Source organism: Ambystoma mexicanum, chromosome 2q (assembly GCF_040938575.1).
Source record: "Ambystoma mexicanum isolate Mex_15411 chromosome 2q, UKY_AmexF1_1, whole genome shotgun sequence".
Lineage (NCBI taxonomy): Eukaryota > Metazoa > Chordata > Amphibia > Caudata > Ambystomatidae > Ambystoma > Ambystoma mexicanum.
Genome location: NC_090924.1, coordinates 1,028,628,577 through 1,028,652,208, shown reverse-complemented (window position 1 = coordinate 1,028,652,208; position 23,632 = coordinate 1,028,628,577). Strand labels below are relative to the sequence as shown.

At 45.3% G+C, this 23,632-nt stretch overlaps 1 protein-coding gene across 1 annotated transcript in view; it reads right to left on the bottom strand.

Annotated features, from left to right (window-relative positions):
- Positions 1–9,442: 9,442 nt before the first annotated feature.
- The window catches only part of GTPBP10 (GTP binding protein 10), a 343,147-nt gene continuing 328,957 nt past the window's right edge, over positions 9,443–23,632 (bottom strand). The window contains exon 10 of the mRNA XM_069648367.1: positions 9,443–9,747. Within this exon, the coding sequence (XP_069504468.1) occupies positions 9,494–9,747 (254 nt within the window). The 3' untranslated portion in view covers positions 9,443–9,493. The remainder of the gene's footprint in view (positions 9,748–23,632) is intronic.

The window sequence follows — 23,632 nt, the reverse complement described above, 5'->3', positions numbered from 1 at the left end:
CACTACCGACATTAGCTTGGTGAAGACCCTCAGGGCGGAGGTTAGCCCAAATGGCAGAACTCGAAATTGATAATGAGAGTCGCCAATTGCGAACCTCAGGTATTTCCTGTGTTTGAGATGGATTGGCACATGGAAATAAGCATCCTGAAGGTCCAGAGATACCAGCCAGTCCTGGAGCTGGAGGACCTGAAGGATCTGAGAGAGAGTTACCATCTTGAACTTGTCCTTCCTGAGGAACTTGGTCAATTCTCGTAAGTCCAGGATGGGTCTCAGTCCTCCGTCCTTCTTTGGTATGAGAAAGTAGGGGGGCGGGGGGAGTACCAGCCCTTGTTCCTGTCCGCTACAGGTACCGGTTCTATGGCACCTTTCTCTAGCAGGTCTACAAGTTCCTGCAAGAGGAGCGGATCTGGAACTTTTAGAGAGCTGTGCCCCGGTGGATGACTCTGAGGGATGTGTAGAAAGGGTAGGCAGTAACCCTGGGCAACTGTCTCCAATGCCCAAGCATCTGACGTAATAGCCTGCCATTCCGTCAGATGGCGAGTTAACCTGCCCCCTACAGGTGTTTTGTGTGGAAAGACCTCAGAGTGGTTTGGGGGCGGCTGATGCAGATGCCGAGGGTAAAGAGGCACCTGCTGCGGCTTTAGTACTTTTGACCCGTCCATCTCGGGTGGATCTCCTTTGGCCTCTTTGAGCCGGCTGTCCTCTGCCTTTCCTGAATGCGGAATAATAGCGAAAGGACTTTCCTCTCCCAGAGGTTCCTGAGGGGCGAAAAGGAGTTTGGTGGATTGCAGCTCAAAGATTTTGCCGCTGCTTTAGATGTCTGCAACTTTTCCAGACTGTCATCAGCCTTTTTACCGAATAAAGAAGAGCCGTCAAAGGGCATATTCAAAAGGCTGGTCTGTACATCTGGAGCAAAGCCAGACTTTCGCAACCACGCATGCCTGCAGATTGTCGTACTTGCCGCCATGGCCCTGCTGATACTGTCAGCGGAATCGATGCCAGTTTGAATTGACTCGCACATGGCATCTTTGCCATCTTTAATGATGTTAAGGAAGGCTTCCCTTTCCTCTCCTTCCGATATGCAGTCAGCCGCTGATGAAGCACACTCCCACAGTTTGTGACTGAACCTGGCGAGTGTACATGTGGCGTTGATGGACTTCAACGCCATACTACAAGCAGAAAAGACTTTTTTTGCCATAGAATCATACCGTTGTCATCTATCCTGTGGGGCAGTAGGGTAAGCGGATCTGCTGCTTGATGAAGTTGCCGCTTGGACCACCAGGCTCTCTGGAGTCGGGTGTTTTGATAAGTATTCTGGGTCAGCCGCAGCTACCCTATACTTGGCTGACAATATTTTATTGACTGCAGGGATAACCTCAGGAGTTTCCCATTTAGATGAAATCTTCCTATGCAAGGCTGCATGGAAGGCGACCACAGGATCCTCCTGTGGACCTTTGTCCAGTATGTCTGTCAGGTCATCCTGTTGAAAAACAGGTGAAGGCTCAGACCAACACAAATCCAATAATCCTTGCCATCAAGGTTCTATAGGGTGTCTTGGCATGTTCCCCTGGGTCTGGTTTGACAAACTCCACTTCTGGGGAAGTGTCCAGCCCACTTGTCTCATGTAATGATTCCTGTAGGTCTTTCAACCTTCTTTCCTCAAAGGTAAAATCCTCTGAAACAGGTAGTGTGGTCCTCTGCAACCCGAAGGTTTTCCGGTCAGAATCCTCCCCTTCTTCATAGATTGAAGATAATCCAGGGTACTCTGACCTCAGAAATGGTGTAAAACCCATTTCTAAGGCAGAAGGAGCCAAACTCGTCATTATCGGGCGAGAAAACGTCAATGTCGTCGACGCCAATGTGACAGGCTTCGAAGGCGCCGAGAAAGGCGTTGAGAAAACTGGAAGAGGCCTCGAAGAACTCGAGAGGATCGGTATTCTACTGGAGGATGTCGATGACAGTCTCGGCGTCGTGCCGGAGGCTCTTGGTATCACTGTTGGCTGTGAAGTAGCCGTGGTTTTCTCTTTCATCGGCGTCAATGTCGGCGTTGACGATGGCGTCGATTCGATCGACCGATGCGTTGAAGAACCCTTCGGCATCGGCGTCGATGGCGCCGCTCCGTGCGTCGAAGATATCTTCGACGACGGCGTCAAAGACGGTGCCTTCTTACCCGATGGCCCATGGCGCTCTCGGGTGGACTCTTTCGCCGGGTGCAGCGACTCGCGGCATTTCGATTTTTTGGGTTTTTCACCCAGGTTATCACCCTCAGCTGTCTTCGAGGGGTTCGAGGGCGCTTTCTCAAAGACGTTTAGCATTTTCTTCCTGAATTCCTCCCACTCAGCCTGAGAGCTGTGTTTTGTGGGGCAGGAGACCCTTTCTGGGGAAACAGAAGATGACGAGGAAGGGGATCTTCGACATCTCTTCTTTGAGTGTCTAGATCTCGACGAATGGTGGGAGCTACTTCGAGACCTAGAATAGGAATGCTTTCAACGGCGAGGGGACGAATGCCTCGACTCGGCCGAAGAAACTTTCGAGGAGGTTTTGACTGACTTACCTCTCTCGAGCTTCCCCTTGCGCTCCTTCAAGGCTTTCGCTGCCATGGACATGCAGTCCACACACTCCGAACAATGGTGCTCGACTCCCAAGCACCACAAGCAGATCCTGTGTGGATCTGTTATCGACATTTTCTTACCGCAGTCTCGATATTTTTTTAAGCCGGACCGCGGCGTTGTCGGTTCCAATGAAGAAGCCATCGAGAACGAGTTGGTATTTCGTTAGAACGAATTGGTATTTCGAGTAAATATAAGAGGTTTTATCTGACTGAACTGAGCAACGATATTCCGAGGCCCCACGAAGCACGGAAAAACAGAACTGAGCAACGGACGCAGTGCGTGGCTATTTATGGGCATGGTGACGTTGGCGCCGATACGGTGGCTGTCAAGGGACATCGACTCGGCGGACGTCGACACACAGCGCCCTCTACAGAGAAAAAATTTCCGAGGACAGCAAGTTGGAGACAAATTATCAAAGATAAGGAATACGTCGGAGGACACAATCCCTTCGAAGTGTGAGTTCCTTTGCATTCAAACCGGAGGACTTCAAAGGGGGAGTCATGGCAACTCCTGTGCAAGCTGCCCAGGGAAGACATTTGGCTCGGGGTTGGAAAAGACCGCCCACATTTGGGGAAAAATCCAGCACATTTGATTTAAAGACCTTTTCATATTAAGACATGTATTTCAGTAATCTGAATAAGCAGTAATTTGAGATTATGACAGTTTTAATTTTTTTAACATTTTTCTATAAGCAAAATACGACTATGTGTGTCTTCCTGGCATGTGGTGGAAGTGAATGGCAGTAAAAAGGCATTTCTGGGGAAAGTGTAAATGGCACAGATATTCAATTTTGAGAAAATAGGCCAAACACTATTAGGCTTATGTATAGCCATTTATAGAATTTTAGATAAAATGGTGCTCAAAGGAGTATCGCACAGACTTGGTGTTTGATCTGGCATATTCCTTGTGAAATATGGGATCTACCTATTTGATTTTTATGCTGGTGACGATTGTAAATATAAGGATTTTGTTCCATAATTTATTTTTGTAAAAGTAACTGTGGTGAAACAAAGCAAGTCATAAAACACATACACTTAAACTGATGTCACTTCCCTGGAACCAATCCGCCCGCAGGGAGGAGGGGACACCATATCCTGACCTATCCCATCCAGGGGGTATGGTCAGATTACTTCCGCCCACATTGTAAACATTCTCTGATATCATCCTGCCCATATAAGAAGGAGGCATAGGGAGATTCAGGACATTCAAAACATCCAGACATTCAGAAATCACCCTGCAAGATTCCAAGACTCCAGATCCAGACAGGGAGGAGGGGACACCATATCCTGACCTATCCCATCCAAGGGGTATGGTCAGATTACTTCCGCCCACATTGTAAACATTCTCTGATATCATCCTGCCCATATAAGAAGGAGGCATAGGGAGATTCAGGACATTCAAAACATCCAGACATTCAGAAATCACCCTGCAAGATTCCAAGACTCCAGATCCAGACAGAACCCCCTATCCATATCCAGTCAGAACCACCTATCCAGATCCAGGCAGAACCACCCATCTAGATCCAGGCAGACCCACAAACCCAGGTAGAAAAGAGGAGAGGCTGCTGATCCCCTTTGGGAGAATCCAGAGACCAGACCCCTTTTGCCCGGCTGTTCCCATAAAGGAGAGACCAGCTGCTGCCCAAGTGACCAGATCCTTGTCCCGCTGTCCCGAGATCTCGCTGGCTGTCCAAACTACCCCACTCAAGTGCATTTTGTAAGTATCACCCTCCCCAGTACCAAAAAGCTGCATACACCGCTCTGTTAACTTGCATTCTGTCCAAACCCTATAAATCCCCCTAAGAATCCTAGTAACTTCCCAAATTGTTCGCATCTTCTGTTTATCCGGTCCTTAGAAGAATCTGCGTAGTATATATTTGTTAGTGTAATCCTTTCAGCTAGTTGTGCAAGTCCTTAGCACTATTTTTTAGATAAATTAATGAATTCCTATAAAAGAAAGTGCACAGCGTGAATTGGTTAAAATTGCAAATTAACCTCCTTGCGTGCAGTGTCTTTCTTTAATAATCTAGCCACTAAAATACAGTCTCAGTAGAACAAATCATTTTGTTAACAAAACAGATTTTTGCCTGTGGGATTGCTTTCATTATAAAATCCGATTTTCATTTCCTATAAAGAAATCCATACTGTCCCGCCATAAGTGTTCTCCCTTCACTTCAGCATGTTATCTGCCATGTGCCTTTGCACCTCATCAGAAAAAACGATTTCCAATTTTGACTGTGTAGCTCATTTCCTTAGCTATTTGCTTGTTTAAATCTGTGAAAAATAAGAAATGGCAATTCTGCCATGTGTGATTTTTGCTGCACTGTTTTTATTTTCAAAGTCTATTTTCTTACCTGTATACATGTTGCTTTAGTCCCCTTCCTTGTAGCTTGGAAGCTTTCTTGCCTCGTTAGTACAGCCACATGAATTCCTGTCCTATTCATTTTTTGCACATGTAAACTGACCTTTAACTATCCAGTGAACTCGGAGTGCCATTTTGCTCATTTTTCAAAGGTTGTTATTTCGTTTTGGCCTCCCATTTTGGAGTGGTAAGTCGGATTTACAATCCAATTTTTCCCCTCGTATTTGTGACTCCTTGCCACTCCTTTCCACCCACACAAAACTTAGTCATGAGGTGTTTGGGGGAGTTCCCAAAAGTTGTGCCATCTATAAGTATGACCAAAAAGTGACTTTGCTTCCATATCCATTTAAATCTTATATGTGTCAAATGTATTATAACATGTTGCTGCATCTTATCACCCCACTGTTGATTACTGCCCTAAATTTGATTTGTTTGATATTGCATTTGAATTTAAAAATAAATAAATATTTCATAATTACACACCGGCCTGGTTCATGGTCCATTGCGACACAGGGTGTTTGTGAAGGGGTGGGTGTGAGACAGGTTGGGTGCCTTCTCAAAGCAGAATCCGCACTGCCACATCCCTTGCCAGTGGAAAGAGTCCTGGTCTGGAGTGTGCCGTGTCTTTAAATCCGTTACAGAAGAAAACAAGGGACTTGTCTCAGGAGGCGCTCTTCTTGTTACTCAACTTCCTAACCATCCTAAGTAATCTGTAGGGGTGGGGGAGGGCTTTGCACCAGTTCTATAATCCTTTTAATTGGATCAAACAGGGGGGGCCTAAGAGAGGTGGCAATGTTCTAACTAGTCTCCTGAGCTGCAGATCTGCAAGCTCTCCCCTTGCCTGCGCCCCATTTCGTCCGTCAAGTATTTTTAGACTTGCTTTTGTTTGTGGCCTTTTTCTGTTTTTTTCTCTGTGGTCTGTTTTTCCATGTCCATTACATGTTGATATGGGTGCAGCCTTTCAGTGGGAAGAAAAGAGCTAGGAGTTTCAGGGGGTGTTGGGATGCATTTGAGCTTCGGGCTTGGTGTGCGATACAAATGACAAAATAAATAAATCTAATGCATATGTGTACACTGTTCTTCAACATGATGCTCCTTCAGGTGGGCTATGTAGCATAACCTCCATACTATAGCTTTAGCTCTGCAGTTGCAGAATGTAACGATTACAAAGAATTAATTTTGGTGTACAAAAGCTCTTTGCGACTAATGGTGGGGCATTTGAACCAGACTTGGACACAAGAAAATGTAGGTGTATGGGAAAAACGATGCACTCTTTTTTGGATTGTCAAATGCCCTAAAAGTACAATGAAAACAAAAAAGAAAAATGCATATCTGATCATCTGGTCCTGGAAATAGTAAACATGTTATTCCTACAGCATACTGCCCTTTCCGAACAGGAGAAAGGGTTTACTGGAAATAAAAATACACTGAAGAGATGGTGAACTATTAATTGTCTATCAGAGCAATTCAATGTGGGTTTCTACACCCAAGTGTGCGCCAAAGGCTGGTTAAGAGGGTTACGAATGGCACTAGCATGAAGTATATAACCTGTTTGTGTCATCAAACCAAATACACAATAAAATAATAGACAACACAAAATACCAGGGATCATGCGCCCTACTCTTATGTACTGGATTACTCAATGGTCAGAGTAATGGAAGAATGCTCTGAAAAATACCGAAAAGTGCCAACACATGTCTCCCTATGCTTTGCTTTTTCAAGGCAAGAGTAACCATACATACATTTTCACATTGTTCATGTATACTAAACAAAAATAAAGGCATCACAACGTGGGCAACCATATATTGATATTCTCTTTCTTATGTGTGTTTTTCATTCTTATCTATCGTAGGCCTCTTAGGCTATTCCACCTTCTACAGATACAATATTATAAGGTTCCCTCATACTCTTGATATCATGTGATTTACTTGTACTCTTCCACTTAATAAAGGAACAATATTAGACATTCTTATGTACATTGTTCAAAATATATAGTGTAGCAATAAACTGAAATCTCAATGTGCCGTTTAGCATCGGTTTAAAGCTTTATGAAGTTTCACTTCTAGTTACATTAGGCTGCTTTATAAGTTCAAGCTTCCTCAATGACATGCATCTATGGTGGCTGCCATTCTGGAAAGCAGCATATGTATTCTTTTTTGGAATGTCAAGTACCCTAAAACCACAATGAAAACAATAAAGGAAATGAATATCTGATCATGTGGTCCTGGCAAAGTATATTCCTACAGCATACTGCCCTTTCCGACCATGAGAAAGGGTTTATTTGAAATGAAATACACTGAAGAGATGGTCAACTATTATTTGTCTAGGTTGTGTGGGAGTCAATATTCTATTCAGTAAGGAGAGGACTGTGCCAAGTATGTGTTGGAAGGGGTGATAACTGGTAACCTTGATCAATGTTCTTCATAGCGTCTATGTGCTCAATTCCCATTCTGTTACATTTTTAAGAACTTGGCATGGGAAATAGGACAACTGAAAGGGCTCATTGACATTATTAGAGTTGACTAACCTAGTGTTGGATGTTGTGCTACATCAATCTGTTGGTCTGTGTGGTTCACCCTTCTGTCCCTCAGAAAACATAAATTTGCTACTAGGTACCAGCAAGCCAAACGAAATATGAATCTCAATATATCCTTAAATGAGGGAATGTTAGTTTTTCTAACCACTTCATGGCTCACACTAAATTACATTTATGTGTCTGCAAAATGTGTAAATGACATTACACATATCGAGATGGGCGAAATAATCATCTCTGACCAAGCATGTATACATATTGTGACAAGGTAACATCCTTAACCTTGTCCACAGGGGTTAAGCAACGGTAGATTCCAGAACCATCCTGACCCAAAGGGCAGCAACACACATCCCAAATCATTGCCCCGCTCTTTGTGCTAGCATGCTTCTGTGCAGAACCATGTCTCCAGCGTGGCTTTCGAACGCAAATGCTCGGCAGTTTTCTCTTTCCATTTCAGATGCAGATGCCACACAAAGAAAGAAGAGAAGCCAGAGAACACAGCCATGCATGCAAGGAGAAAAGGGGGTAGCATGAGAAACAGCCATCTGCAATACTGAGGCTGCAGAGCCACAAAAACCTCATTACTGCAGCGTAGGAGCTAGCGGCAGATGCCGGCTCCAACCACACAGAGCAACCATGCCAAAGCAGAGCCATGCAACTGCCTCGAATGGCTGCAGTACAAGTGGGACTGGCTGAGGTCACCAGTAGTCCCGAAATAACCAGACTACACCTCCATGGATTCGAAAGGGGAAAGTTACCCGACTTATTCACAGGGTCTCCGATAATACGACACTGAAAAAAACCTTTGGATTCTATCTTGTATCACCTCCAGATTTACCGGGTGGTAAGACCACGTGGAGAAAGTGGGTGGGGCCAACACTCGTTTTTAAGCCTTTTTCTACACATACACACCGGGGGAGGGGAAGGAAGCAAGTATCTTCGGTAGGGACAGTAGACCAACTGTCAGCAAGGTGGGGATATATAACTAGGAGACCGGAAATGGGAAGTGTGGGTGAATCGGGCAAGGTAAGAGGACAGCGACCAAGAAACCAGCAGGAGAGAGCAGCAGATTAATGAGAAGAGCTTGGAGCAGATGAGGAGTGTTAGTGGTTCTGTAGTGAGAGTGTGTGTGAGATGTGTGGGTAGGAAAGACAGAGTAAGATGTGAATGTGAGAAGGCTGGTGGAGAGTGAAAGGAGGGTGACCGACTAGTATTGTGGAAGAAGTGGCAGAGGAGTGGTAGTAGTGAGAGGAAGAGCAGTTATACGAGGAGGCGCGTTAGTCGCACGAAGGAGAGTAGTGGAGTGGGAGAAGTAGCGAGGAGTGGAGGAAAGGAGGAGCAGCAGGAGTGGTAGTACAGAGAAGCAGCTAACATCAAAGGGCGGGGCAAGAGAAAGGAGGAGTGACATATTGGAAGGATAGGAAAGTGGTGGGATAGACAGGGGAGAAGCAAGTAGCGCAGAAGGGAGAGGTAATTGGACCTGAGAAATCGTCCTTAGTAAGTAATATAAGGTACTATCCCTAACTTTCCCATTAGAACACTAACATCTGATGTGAGTAGAGAAAGTTAGGAAGTCCCTGAGGGAGTTAAAAAAAGCCTGCTTTTGGGGAATTCGCTATTAGACTAAGGCAGGTATTAGACAGTTGGTGGTCAACAATCCGTAGATCCAACCAGGGGCCATGGACACCTTGGTTTGTGGGTAGATGAGAGAGAGTGATGGGCATATGCCCCACAAATACTTGAAAACAAATGTTTGAACTTTCCTTGTGACTCTGTTTTCTGTGCCATCTGTCACAATATGCAAATACACATCTGAGTGTTGCATTGTGGATGGTGTTTGGTAGGAGATGTCAGATTGTGTTACTTGCAATACGGTGAGGTGATCAGAGATTGAGAAACATGGAGGAGTGAAGAAACATGTAATACAGTTCTCAAGTTATCATTTGAATCCACATCAATTTTTATTTCTATATTACAATGTATGGGATCACTTCACAGCCAGTCTTGAACTTTTTTTTGTGTGCTCTTTCAGAGTCTGATCCACTTCTGGACTTTGTAAACTCTGGAGTTTCTCTTTTTGAAATTGTTCATGCTCTAATTCAAATTGTTCTTGTAAGGATGTTCTCATACAATGTGTTAGTTCCTCTACTCCTTGGCCAGTGGATGCAGAGATAGGCAGGACATATTTAAACTCTGCCAAGGTTTCTGGAATCATCTCTTCAGGAAGTAGATGTAGGAAATCTGCAAAAAGGAAAACATCTTTAATATTATCTTTGAGAAAATTGATTGTAAGAATAGCTATAAATGATAATCTAATGCTCTAAATGATTATCTAATACAAAACATACAGAGATTTAAAAATGACACGGAGAAGCGTAGAAGATAAATTTCAATTTAACAAAGAGCATGAGTAAGATTAGCGGCAGATGTAAAGAATTGTTTTCTTACTACAGACATTTCTGACAAAATAAAAATCATAAAGTTCTCCAATTGAATAGCATCTGTTCACAAAACCATGCAGGTGGACGATGTTTCATCTAGCAATAAAGAGATTATGGAACTACCAACAACGAGGGTAGACGAGGTGGTTGAGGAGGGCATGACAAAAAAGAGAGGCAGCATAGAGTGAAAGAGCAGAGAAGATGCTAAATGGGGCGGGGCTAGTATTGCGTTATGCGGCAAAAAAAGTATAGAATGGCTGATACTTTGTCTCATCTGTGATCTGATCGGAGTTCTGTGGCCTGGTCGGAGTTTGAAGCCTTCAATGAGTGACTGTTTTTTTGGTGTGGCATACAGAGAATAAAGTCAGCACCAAAGTAGGCATGCTTTGTGACACCCATGTGAAGTACAGAACACTTAAGTACCTCCACGCTTACTAAGCACTGAATGCACTGGTTCAACAAACTACAAGAAGGCCATGTGTGAAATCAAACCACTATCTCTGCCACAAGGCATTGTATTGGAATCAAATGAGAAACAATCCATTCACAGTGCGCTCTTTCCACGATAGCTCGTCAGTATGTAGCCGTTTGTTTTAACCAGCTGCACCATATGAGGGCAATTTACATCCCGAGGAATTTTAGGGAGAGCAGTGGGACAATAATATCAAGGCACTACAGAAAAGATTGCAATTAATTAGTCCACATTGTGGTTGCTACTGACATTGTTCCACTACCAACAGAATATTGTAATATTACGTGAAGAATCATTTGAATATTAGAAATTCTTTCAAGTTTAGGGCAGCCAAACTTAGTCAACAGTCGTTTCTAATGGTAACCACTGCAAGTCAGATCTGTTGTACACGATGCTTGCTGGCAAACAGCCAATGCTTTGCACTGAAGTTCATAGAGGACCTGACAAGACACTGGTTTAATCTCCCAGTACAAAAAGGACTCCTCATTAGTCCCTGCACTGTATGTGTAATGCAAGAAACCTGTCATCTCTATTTGAGAGTCTTCTTTAAGGGAAATCTCTAATGGCTAAGGAGCCATGACCTGCGGCCACTCTGCCCCTCTGGGGATCCAGTTGCCATTATGTCCCAGAAATGGACACGGACCATGACGCGTGTCCATATTTTGTAGCTCCTGTGCCCTGACCTTCCTTGTGGCTCATGTTCCAGTTTTTGCCCAGACTGTAAAGGGCAGAGGGATACAAATTACCAAAATCACTGGAAACTGCAGCAAAAGCTTAAACAGAATTGGTCAACAAACCACATTAGTGAAAGATGCAGAGCCTTAAATGGAAAAACAGAAATTATGCCTACAGTTCAAACCACTCAGGAATAAAATCAGGAAAAGGGGCACATTTGGGCAAGAAAGAGCGCATTTCAGTAATAAAGATAGAAGAACCCATAGGCCCAATTCTGTGCAATGTACATACCTCAAAAGCAAAACCAGACACATTGGAGGGTAGGATGTGGGCTAAAATGTATGGGATAGGAACTATTCCATTTATGCAGGAACTCTCACCCTTTAACCTCACACTCATATAATCCCTTGATAGATGCAAGAGAAAATAAACACAGTATCATGACTCCCACTGAGCTTGAGACCGTTGTCTCTACAGTAGTGGAAGGTACAGTATGTCCCCAACATTGAAACAATCGAATAAATAATTCAAAAAAGGTAGCAGGCGCTCCTCTTCAGAAAGAACATGGCATGATAACCTGTTCTGAGATGAGAGTTTGCAGCACACGCTTTTTGCTCACTGTACCTTTCACAGATGGGAAATATCCATTTGCATATCAGTCTTTGTCCCGCCCACATGGGCAGTCCAGCACCGAAATGCTATGGCAATTCCTCTCTGAACAAGAGTACCAACAGGAACCCGATACACGTGTTTCAGCCTTGTTGGGTCTCATTAGTGAGGCATCCCGTCTCCTGGGAGCGTTCAGATATCCTGGAAAAGTCCTGTAAACAGCGAAGAGCGCACTCGGAAACGAGTGCACGGAAGTCCGGGATGCAACAGAGGTAAAAAAAAAGGGGAGGAATGATGGAGGAGGAATTAGGGGAAGGAAACAAAGGATTAGCAAGCGAACTACGGAGCACACGTCTAGACACGGCAAGCAGTAGCGTTGAGACGCGCCGGGCCGCAGGGCGTGTCTGCTTTATAGAACGTAGGGCGTACAGCGCGGAAACTGGTAAACAGCTTTACGCATTCGACGGCCATGTTGGGAGTACTGTTGAGTGCAAGCCCCTATGGGTCAGGGACAGGAAGTCCAGAAGGGGCGCGTCCGATGGTTCATGACAGCATGCCTCCTCAGAAGGCCTGTTCCTCCGGGTTTGCCCGGGTGTATAAAATGGTATCTTTGAAGTAATCTGGGGGCATTTAGGTTTGAGACTGGTTCCCAGGTACGTTCACTAGGTAGGTACCCTTTCCACTCAACCAGTTATTGTAGCTGACCACGTCTGTACCTGGAGTCACATATTCTGGAGACTTGGTATTCTAGTTGGTCATCGACAATCACAGGGGTAGATCTTGGAGCAGACCGGGAGGTCTGGACGTGTGGTTCCATTAGAGACGTGTGAAACACTGGGTGGATCTTCTTCCAGGAGTCTGGTAGTTTGAGTCGGAAGGCCACTGGGTTAATGATTTCCTTTATGGAAAAGGGGCCATAGTACCGAGGAGCCAACTTATTAGGTTGTAAGTGTCGAGGTAGTAGTTTCGAGGATAGACAGACCTTATCACCCACTGCATAGGAAGGTCCTGGTCTTCTTTTGGAGTCTGCATAGCGCTTAGTATTAGTTCGGGCCCTTTCAAGGTGTTCTTTGGCTTCCTTGTGTAAGTTGATGAGGATTTCTATCCAGGAGTCGACTGTAGGAACTGGTGTGGGATGTGGGAGAATGGATGGTAGAACCGAAGGGTGGAATCCTTGGCTGCAGAAAAAGGGACTGGTTTTGACAGCCGAGCGATCCGAATTGTTGTAGATGAATTCAGCCACAGGTATTAAGAGATACCAATAGTCATGGACTTGGGTGGTGAAAGAACAAAGATACTGCTCCAGGGTTTGATACACACGTTCTGTAGCTCCGTTGGTCTGTGGGTGATAACCTGAGGAGAGGGCACGTTGGATTCCTAGTAAACGGCATAAGTGTTTCCAGAATTGAGATATGTATTGAGGTCCACTGTCTGATATGATCTTGGAAGGGAGTCCATGAAGTCGGAATATGTGTTCCAGGAAGATTCCAGCGAGTTCTGAGGAAGATGGTAGTTTATACAAGGGTGTAAAATGAGCCATGTGAGCGAATAAATCAATGGTAACCATGATAGTTGTGTATCCTCTGGAAGGTGGCAGTTCCACAATAAAGTCCGTAGTGATGAATTCCCAGGGTCTTGTTGGTAGCGTTGGTTGGAGTAGGAGACCCGCCGGCCTCTTGTTATCATGCTTGTTTTGATTGCAGACTGCACAGGCTTGGATGTACTGCTGGACGTCGACTCATTTTTGGCCACCAAAACTGTCTTTGTATTAAACGGAGAGTGTTGGTAATGCCACGATGTCCTGAATGAAGGGTATCATGACAGAGGCTTGTTATCCTTTGTCGCAGTCTCTGCGTGGGGATGACCAGGCCATTATCCTTGAACAAATACCCATCTTTTGTTTTAAGATTCCATCGATTTTCCCAGTAAATTCCTTCCAGATTTCAGAGGACTGAGTTTGAATCCGAATGTCTTCTAGGAGAGTGATTGCTTGGGCTACGAAAATAGTGTGGGGAAACATCTTTGGGAAGGATCGATCTTCAAGAGTTTCGTAGTCGGGACGCCGGGATAAGGCATCAGCAATTATGTTGTGTGTCCCAGGAACATGAAGGATTTGGAACTGGTACTGGGCAAAGAAGAAGGCCCAACGGGCTTGACGACTATTCCTACATTCCAGGGATTGTAGAACTTGAAGGTTCCGATGATCCGTACGGACCTGAACCGGATGGTTAGCTCCCAGGAGTAGATGACGCCACTCTGTGAAGGCTTGACGGATGGCTAGCAGTTCATTTTCCAGAACAGAATAATGGGTCTCGCTAGGAGTTAGGGTTCGCGAGAGATAAGCGATAGGGTGTTTTAACTTGTCCTCAAATTCCTGCTTTAGGACTGCTCCGATGGCATAGTTGGAGGCATCCGTCTCCACTACGAAAGGCCAATCAATGTCAGGTTGAGCCAGGATGGGGGCTTGTGTAAACTCAAGACTTCAATCGTTGGAATGCCTCGTCTTGGGCTGCTGTCCAGAGGAAAGGCGTATCCTTCTTCAACAATGTAATGATCGGTTGAAATATCTCTGAAAAGGAAGGTATGAATTTCCGGTAGAAGTTGGCAAGCATCAGGAAGGATTGAATCTGTTTCACAGTAGTTGGAACAGGCCAAGATAGTATGGAATTTAGTTTTGAGTGGTCCATTCCAATTCCTTCTGGACTAAGTCAAATCCGAGATAGTGAACAGTAGAGACATGAAAAAGGCATTTCTCGGGTTTAGCCAGGAGCTTATGTTCACGTAGCCACTGTAAGACTGCCTTAACATGCTCTTCATGCTTAAAATGGTCCTTGGAGTATATCAATATATCGTCCAGGTAAACTATGACGAAGAGGAACAGCATATCGGAGAACACCCGGTCCATAAAACGTTGGAAGACCGCTGGGGCATTGGCGAGCCAGAAGGGCATAATCAGGTATTCAAAGCGACCAAAGGGTGTTCAAAAGGCTGTTTTCCATTCGCCACCTTCCTTTATACGGATCAGATGGTAGGCACCTCTGAGATCCAATTTCGTGAAGACTAAAGCTCCTCTCTCCGCTTCCAGGATATCTGAAATTAAGGGCAATGGGTAGCGGTCCTTGAGGGTGCATTGATTAAGACCACGATAATCAAGACAAGGCCTAAGCTCCTTAGTATCTTTCTTGGGAACGAAAAACAACGAAGCCCCCGCCGGGGATTTGGATGGTCGTATGGTGCCATTTTCTAGGTTGGTATCCAAGTATTCTCGGAGGGCCCTTTTCTCTGGTTCTGATAGGATGAACATCCTTCCAAAGGGAATCACTGCTGAGGGTTCAGTATCAATAGCGCAGGGGTAGGGCTTGGACTATGGCAGTTGAAAACATATCAGCGTAATCCTGATAGGCCCTGTGGACCTGGATAATATTTGAGACCGTGAATGGGCCTTGCTGGTCTGTCAGCATACCTTCAGAGGGTCTTGACGAGGAATCCAGGGATAGACAGTGAGATATACAATGTTCTGAGCCAAGAAACAAGGATCCTGCTGCCCAGTTGATGTATGGGTTGTGCTTCTGCAACCAGGGCATACCCAGTATCATTGGATAATGGGCAGATTTTATGATGTCAAATTTGATCAGCTCTTGATGATGGTTTATCGAGAGCTGGATCTCTTTGGTCTGCAGAGTTATGGGTCCTGAAGAAAGAGGTCTTGCATCGATGGCCTCTACAGGTTGCGTGATGTCTCGAGTTTCATATGGAATGTGGTGAGTAGTGACCCAGCCTTGGTCTATAAAGATCCCCATAGCTTCACAATCCACTAATGCCAGAATGGGGTAAGTTTCTTTCTTGGACGGTGATAGAAAGGCCTTGAAGATCACAAGGTTGCTTTGTCCAGGAGAGTTCAAGGATGGAATAGATGTGGAGAAAACATCTCTCTCCCGAAGCTGTGCTCCATCTAGGATTGGGAGCTGGCGTTTCCCGAATCCCGTGGAGGGGCCAAAAGGACATTCTCTCACAAGATGTTTATCTGAGGCACACTACATACACAACCCAGTATGAATCCGCCGCAATCTTTCTTGCGGGGATATAGGTCTGCGGAAGGCCCCCAGTTGCATGGGTTCTAGGTCTGTGGTTGGCGCAGGAGTGGGCTCGGTTTTGGAGGAAGATTCTATTGAGGTCTTTTGGTAAGGCATTTTTGTCTTCTTCTTTTCTGCCTTCCTTTCCTGGATACGAAAGTCTATTTGTAAAGAGAGGTCCATGAGAGCCTGGAAGAAACCTGGGCGAGGTACCCTGGCTAGCTCGTCTTTTATCTCTTCATTTAGTCCTCTCCGAAATAGGGTAAAGCAGGCCTCCGATGACCAATCTGCTTCCTTGGCCAGTTGCTTAAAGCGTGTTACATAGGTAAGCATATCCTGGGACCCTTGTTGGAAATCCAATAGACGTTCTTGGCCACTGTAAACCTGTTCTGGGTGGTCAAACATGGTTTTTAGAGCCTGTACGAACCCATCATAATCATCCAGGAAGGCATCTCCAGAATTAACCAAAAAGCGTAGCCCAGGTTAATGCATTCCCAGAAAGATGTGAAATCATAAAGCCCACTTTTGCTTTGGGGGGTGGAAAAGTAGTAGGGCTTAAAGGTAAAGTGCACTAAACACGAATCAAGGAAGCCGCAAAGGTTCTTTGATGAGCCATCATATTTATCCACTACTCTGCCCAGCAATACACTTTCCTTGGCCGCGAATCACGTGGCAGGACAAGTTGTTTTAATGCAGCATTCTCAGCTTTGAGATTCTGAACTTCTGTGGTTAACTCTTGCATGCCACGCATGAGATCTTGAACTGCAGCCTCCATGTCCGTATCGGTTTGTTGGCGTCTCAATCTGTCACAGGTTTCCCCCTTCTCACCTGTCTTCGTTGTTTGTTGGAGTTCTTCAGTGGAGTTTTCTTCCGCACAGTTTGGGTCTTGTATAACCCTGTGCGTAGGTCCTCGGGTTCCAGCGTGCATTCAGCGTCCCGTCTCCTGGGAGCGTTCAGATATCCTGGAAAAGTCCTGGAAATGGCGAAGAGCACACTCGGAAACGAGTGCACAGAGGTCCGGGATGCAATAGAGGTAAAAAAAAGTGGAGGAATGATGGAGGAGGAATTAGGGGAACCAGGAGCCTGGAAACAAAGGATTAGCAAGCGAACTACGGAGCACATGTCTAGCCACGGCAAGTGGTAGCGTTGAGATGCGCCAGGCCGCGGGGCGTGTCCGCTTTATAGAACGTAGTGCGTACAGCACGGAAACTGGTAAACAGCATTCCGCGGCCATGTTGGGAGTACTGTTGAGTGCAAGCCCCTATGGGTCAGGGACCAGGAAGTCCAGAAGGGGCGCGTCCGATGGTTCATGATAAATGGGGCCAGATTTGGAATCTCGAAATTGCAGACCGATTCAAAATGGCAAACAAATATGAACCTATGTTTAGCCACCATCACCCTATTGCCACTATCCAGAACAAAAAAAATCCAAGCAAAAGTATTTGATCCAACACGTTTGGTAATAGTTTGTGTCCAGAGCAGAGGGTAAGGAAAACTGATACACTGACAACAATGGCATATTAATGTTAATCCAGGTAATTGAGATAATGTTGTAAAAGTATCACAATTTAAAATGCCCCAAAAGTCTGGAGTTCATGAATGTCGGAAAAGCAGAAAGGTCATCATTGTCATATGCCAGAAGACACGCTTGCCAACCTACTTCCATGATGCCAATTACTTTTCGAGCCCTGCTTTAGGCATTAAAATAACAATGTGTGATGAAATTGTGTTCAGGCTAGAAGAAATACAAAGGGGAGCAGAGGGTTTATGCGCAATGTCAAATTTGTACCACAGAAATGTTTTTAATGGTAAAAAGACAAAAGTAGACAGCAAACCTCATTCGGCTTACTGGGTAACATTGGTTGAGGGCAAACTATACTCTCCAGAGAGGAAGGTCAGTAGCGGAAACTTCCAAAGAACGTCAATATGGCAAGTACTAAAATAAAAGGAATGTCCAAGCAGTGCACCATATAAAATAACATCCTTTCCTAAACGCACAACATACTTTCCAAAAACACTATTAAACCACCCTGCAAGGGAACACAGGAAATCCAAGCTGACTATACATACTTCAAGGTAGACCAGTCAACTGGGATTTGAGCTGCAGAAAGGTTATATAAAATAGACAAATTGATTAGGGAAAGAAACACAAAAATCTTTAATTCAAAAATGGTTTGCCAAGGGATGGACCATGGACCAAACACTTTAGGGCACCTAAAGCTAGGGTGTAATGCTTCATAGGATGCCTCGGACAGGCATACAGCCTACATGTTCAGCAATAATAGTCGTCATTCATGGCTGAAAAGCATTTAGATTTTCTTCTCGAGCTTTGCAGGAGTTTGAGCTGTGGTTAGATTGTGTCGGACTTGCTCGACAGAATTCTGACCACAGCATGCATATTCTAACAGACAGCCGCTTTCATTCTGGCATGTGCCACTGCCTTCAAGTAGGGAGGATTGTTGGTCTCAAAGGGTGGCTAAATCTTGAAAAGCAGAACATTCAGTACATGTGCCACAAGGTTGGAGAGGCGGCTCAACTGGGCTTCATTGCATCTTGTATGGCTTTAAAGTGGTTTGGATTGAATGGTTTGATCGCAAGGTGCAACGTCAAAGTTGGGCTCAAAGGCTAGGCGGCAGTACTCTGCATGAAGATGTTGTGTTGTTTAATGGTGGTTCGAATATAGGTGCAAATAGTAGGAAACTGGTTCAATGTACTTTTTGTGTTCTGGTGAGCAACAGCAGTTGTCAGACGTAATGCTTCTTGACTGAGATGCTGGTGGTCTCCCCCAGAGAACCACACAAGTTGGAGCTCTGTTCTGCCGTTTCCCCCACAGGGTGAAGTTAAATGTGGCCTCTCCAGGCACATTGTGTCCCTCTGGGTACAGTGGAAGATGAAGGTCCAACAGATGACTTGAAAATCAACTTTAAGTTCTCCACAGGTTTTATTATGATCACAGAATGGATTCGGTTTGACTGAAGCAACAGTGATGGGCTTTGAAATGGTATTAAATTCAGCATGGCAACTAACTAGATGCTTAATTCCCTTTCAGACCATTGTCACCAGTCCTCTCAGCTCTCTCCTTGGTGCAAGACTGCCTCTCCAGGCAACTCAGCCCTCGCAGTTTTGGGGATTTAATAGTGTTCTGACCACTCTTTTCTTGGCTATGTGCCTTTTTGTATAGGTCTTTCTTGGCTGGTTCAGCGGTCTTTAGAGACTTGCATTGGTCCCCCTGGACGCTCCAATCAAGCACCACAATCCAGCACCCTCAGCCCTTCAGACAGGGGTCAGGTGGCAGATACCACATACACAGTTCGATCCCAATGAACTTTATCCTTTTTCCTACTGTTGTGGATAAACTCATTCCGGAGAGAAAAGAGATTTGGAGAAGGAGGAAGGCAGATAGAGCAAAGGGGAGGAATGGAGCTAGAGAAAGAGGGGGTAGAATAAGAAGATCTCAGAGGGAGGAGCACAGAGATAGAGGCAGAGAGACTGAGGTAGCGAGCAAGAGGAAAAAGTGTGTGTGTGTGCGCGAGGGGGAAAGCCTGGTGAAGAAACCCTGGCGAACTCACTCTGCTGAAAAAATTGAGAGAATCATTTAGACATTCCCTCATGGATTTACAGAAGTTCCCATCCTTTAGGGTTCCACTCCCATATTAGAAAAGACCGAGACAATAGGTGTTACTGTGCTTTAGAATACATTGGGGACATTTTGGGGGCTAGAGATGCCTGGGGTAATGCGGAGGGAGCCCACAGGGAGGTCACGTGAGATGTGTGGACCTATTTAGTTTTAACGTCCCAGCCTTCCCAAATCATTAATTTACAGTTTTAATAAAGCACTTTTAAGAATACACTTTGTTGGTGGATTTTTTAAGCCATCTGTGACTCTGGTCAGGGGAAAGAGTGGTGGTAGCATTAGACAGGAAATTATTTTGGTCCTTGCCATCTCGTCAAGAGAGACAAGGGCCGGAAACTGATTAGGCATATCAAAGGCCACGGTGCGCTGCGACGTTCCTATGGCACGGCTTATGCAGTGTCAAGACACGCCTGAAGGGCCTGACAAGCCAACTCCATTCCATCATTAATCATATCTAAAAATCCCTCTCTGACCTCTTATGCTGGGAGATGATCTGTCGCTTAAGCTATTGTTCTAAACAGCACGTAAGAATATGTAGCAAAGGTAGGTGGCATTGACTGCCTTCAGAGCCCTTCTCCACAATGCCAACAATGTATTCGCTAAATCGGCTGTCTTCCTGTACTCTTAGTGCGTAGGCAGGTTGGAGGTGGATATGGGTGGCAGTGAGCTTACTGTGACGGCTTGAACCACCACCCCTTCCGGAATAGGGCGAGCCAAAAGGAATGGGAATCCCCCCCTGGCTGACTTATATTTTCTGGTGAGCCCAGCATCCACGGCTAGCATGGAACATGGTTTCTGCCACAACGTGCCAATGGGGTCCGAAATGACCCAATATGCTCTCTCTGTCTGTGAGCCTTTGTCCAGGATGTCAGTGAGCTCATAGGCCAGGAGTAGCTTGGCTGGGGTATCCAGCGCCAAAGCCACAACCACCCTCTCCACTGTTTTTCTGTACTGGGCATTGGGGTGTCCATAAGGGGATGCCTGCTGTAGGTCGAGGTGAGGTGTCAAGCCCACTTGCCCCAATGCAGACCGTCAGCCAAGGCCAGTATGTCAGCCTGATCCGTAAAAAAAGTCTGCTTTCCCCAACTCCCCTGCTCCATACCAAAAGGGACCGGATCCCCTTCTTGGTCGAAGATCGACCTCAGAGTGAAAACAAACCCCTATCTTGACACCTGGGTCAAATGGATGGTCGACTGCTGGGCAAAGTCAACGGAATGGTTCTGACGAGGCCTCTCGATGCCGGCCACCTGAGGGACATCAGTGCCACTGTCAACTTTGTGATCGTCGAAGTGGAGCTTGAGGGCCTAGGACCTGCCAAGGTCACCTTGGTGCTAGAATGCGGCATCAAGGCTGACTCCGTACCCACCGTACCTTCTTCAAAGAGTTGAAGCATTTGTTTTTTTAAACACCTGCCACGCTTCTTTCAGGGCACCCATAGTCGTGTCTACACCAGCGTTGTTTCTTTATCTTGTGGGAAGACTAGGACAAGTAACAGTGCGACTTGGTTCATGAGTATGAGTGCTTTTTCATTTTCTTACTGTGCCGGTCCTCTTCTCGGGCATAGGGCCTTGGGTGTCAAATCCTGACGACCAGACAGTCAATCACGCCAGAGACTTTGATGGAGGCTACCCGAGGGCTATTTTCGCCAACCATTCCCTGATCACCTTCGGGTTCATATGTTGGCTGGAACTGCACTGCTCAATGCTGTGTTCCGCCGCGGGACAAAACACGCACATACTGTGCTGGCCTGTGATGGACATCTTTGAGCTGCAGTCCTTACAAGGCTTGAAACCCAAGGTTTTATGGGGCGACATATCGCAGTCGATTGTAAAAACCGTTCTCACTGAAGAGAATTTGAGTTCCAAAATAGCGTGCAAATGCGCATAGAAAAAAGAAACCGAGGTAAGGAGCATAGTGACATAGTATATGTACTGCCGACATCACATCCGTGGGCGAGGAGTGGTGTGGCCGAGTCAAGGAGTTGACAGTCGATACAGTGTCACACGACACCCCTGGTCGAAAGCGGAGCGTCTGACGCTGGCAGGCATATCTATCAGATGAGGATTCTCTGAGAAAATGCAATCCATTGAAGCTGTTCTTCACTACTCCTGGGGATGTGACCTCTTGTTTAGATGGCCAATTTTCAATTTGTAGATCAATACTACAATGCTGTGTATGATGTTGTAGTTAGAAATTACAATACATGTAGTGCTGTAACTTGTCACAATTCTATGTTAACGGATGAAGTACCTGGCAGAAGATGATTCTTAAATCATGAGTTGCTAAGAGTCCCCCATCCCCTCGCCCCACCAATCGGGATTATGCACTAGTGGGCATTTGGTAGGTAGTTAAGTTTCTTTGGATTTCATTACAACAGGTTTATGAATGGGAGGAATTGCACTAGAAGTTGCGGTAATGCCAGCAGTATTCAATCTGAGGGGTTGTTTCATGTGGCAGTTCACAGGGCAAATCCCTCATGACGTGATACTGAGTGTAGCAGTGCAGTAGCAATTGTGCTCACATTTCCATGGGTCAGATACCCTGGGCATGTTCTGCTTTTTGGTGTTGTATAGCCAACTGTGGGTTCAGTGCACCAAAGGAACTTTAGCTATTCTGCTAAAGTAATTAGAACATGGAATTTAAGAGGACTTGATGTAATTAAAGCAATGAAGGTCTTGCTTCTCTTAGAGGTCCCATCATGATAGCAATACTATTGGAAACCCATGTATCTAAAGTTGAGCACATCATGTTTAGTTTGCACTGTGGAAAAAGTAGATGGTATTTTTCTTATGATACACCATCCAGAGGGGTTATGAAACGTATGAACATAGCTTAAGCATTCTTTGTAGACTGATTCTTGCTGACTCAGAAGGGAGGTATCTGAAAGCAGTTGGGGAGCTGCTTGGTACCCAAGGGCATTTCTGCACACCGCATATCTATACACCATCGCTCTTTGCAGTGATTCGGTACAAGTTGCAGGCATTTATTAGTTATTACATAATTATGGGAGGGAGGCAATTATAATGCAATCACAGATTTTTAGCTAGACAGATCAACATTTAGGCCTAGACATATGGATGTGGCAGCTAAGGATCAATTTGTGTGAGGTCTATGACCTGACCGATGTAAGGCGTTAACTCCATGGGGTGGCTAGGGACTCATTTTATTCTAGTGCCCATGACTCACTAAAGATATTCATCTTATTTTTTATTTTGTATACTGGGTATTTATAATCGCCTATACAGAATGCTGTGTAATGATTGATGGTGGCAGTCTCACCCACCCCTGGGTATGGACATTTCATGTACTATCCTTCCGATGACCCTTTAATTGGCCAGTGGTCTCGACACTCAAGTGAAGCGATATCCATCCTCTAATAAACAGGAGGAAATTTGAAGCAGATGCTCTTAAACACAGCTTTTTGGTTGGAAATACTGCGAAAACTGGTCTATAGACAGTGCAAGTGTTGTCACAGATGGCATTAAGAACGCACCAACTCTCGAAGATAGTTCAAGGAGCTTTTATTAAAATGATTGAGAAGGGGCTCACCAGTGGGCAACCCTCTCTCTCTCTATAGTCTACCCATGACAGTTCCCTCCCTAATCCAGGTGCGTGTAAATTCCAAGATGGTCACTAACCCTACCATCTAATGACTGACTAACTGCTCATGATGGCCTAAAGGCAAACACCTCACCTATCTCACTTCCTCTGGGAACAATTTAGGCGAAGCCTAACCTGGACTCCACAATAAGAAAGTGTTCAGGAAAAGGTGCCTTCCTATGTCCCACTTGGTACTTTTCTTGTACCCTCTCTTGTACTCCTCAACCGGATGTTCTATTCTTCCTTTCCCTTTCTTCTACTCTCTCCTCTTTCTTTGTCACTCTCTCCTTATACTCTCCTCTTCCCCTCGCTGTCCCACAAATGTACTTTTTTCTGTTCCTACCCTCGATTGCTCTCTGCTGCTACTCTCCCCTCCCCTATACTACAGTCTACCCTAATCTTTTCCCACAGTGACACTCCTTTCACTTTCCCACTTAATCGCGTTTACTCTGTACTTTCCCTCGATTAGTATTATTCACTCACCTTGCACACACAAGTACCACTTTCTCCCACCAACCAATACCTCATGCTGCACATGCTTTTAGATATCTTCCTCCACACTCCTCTGTACTGCTGTTCCTCCACTTGGTCTGCTGGTCCCCTTTCTCCTCTCTCACCTGAA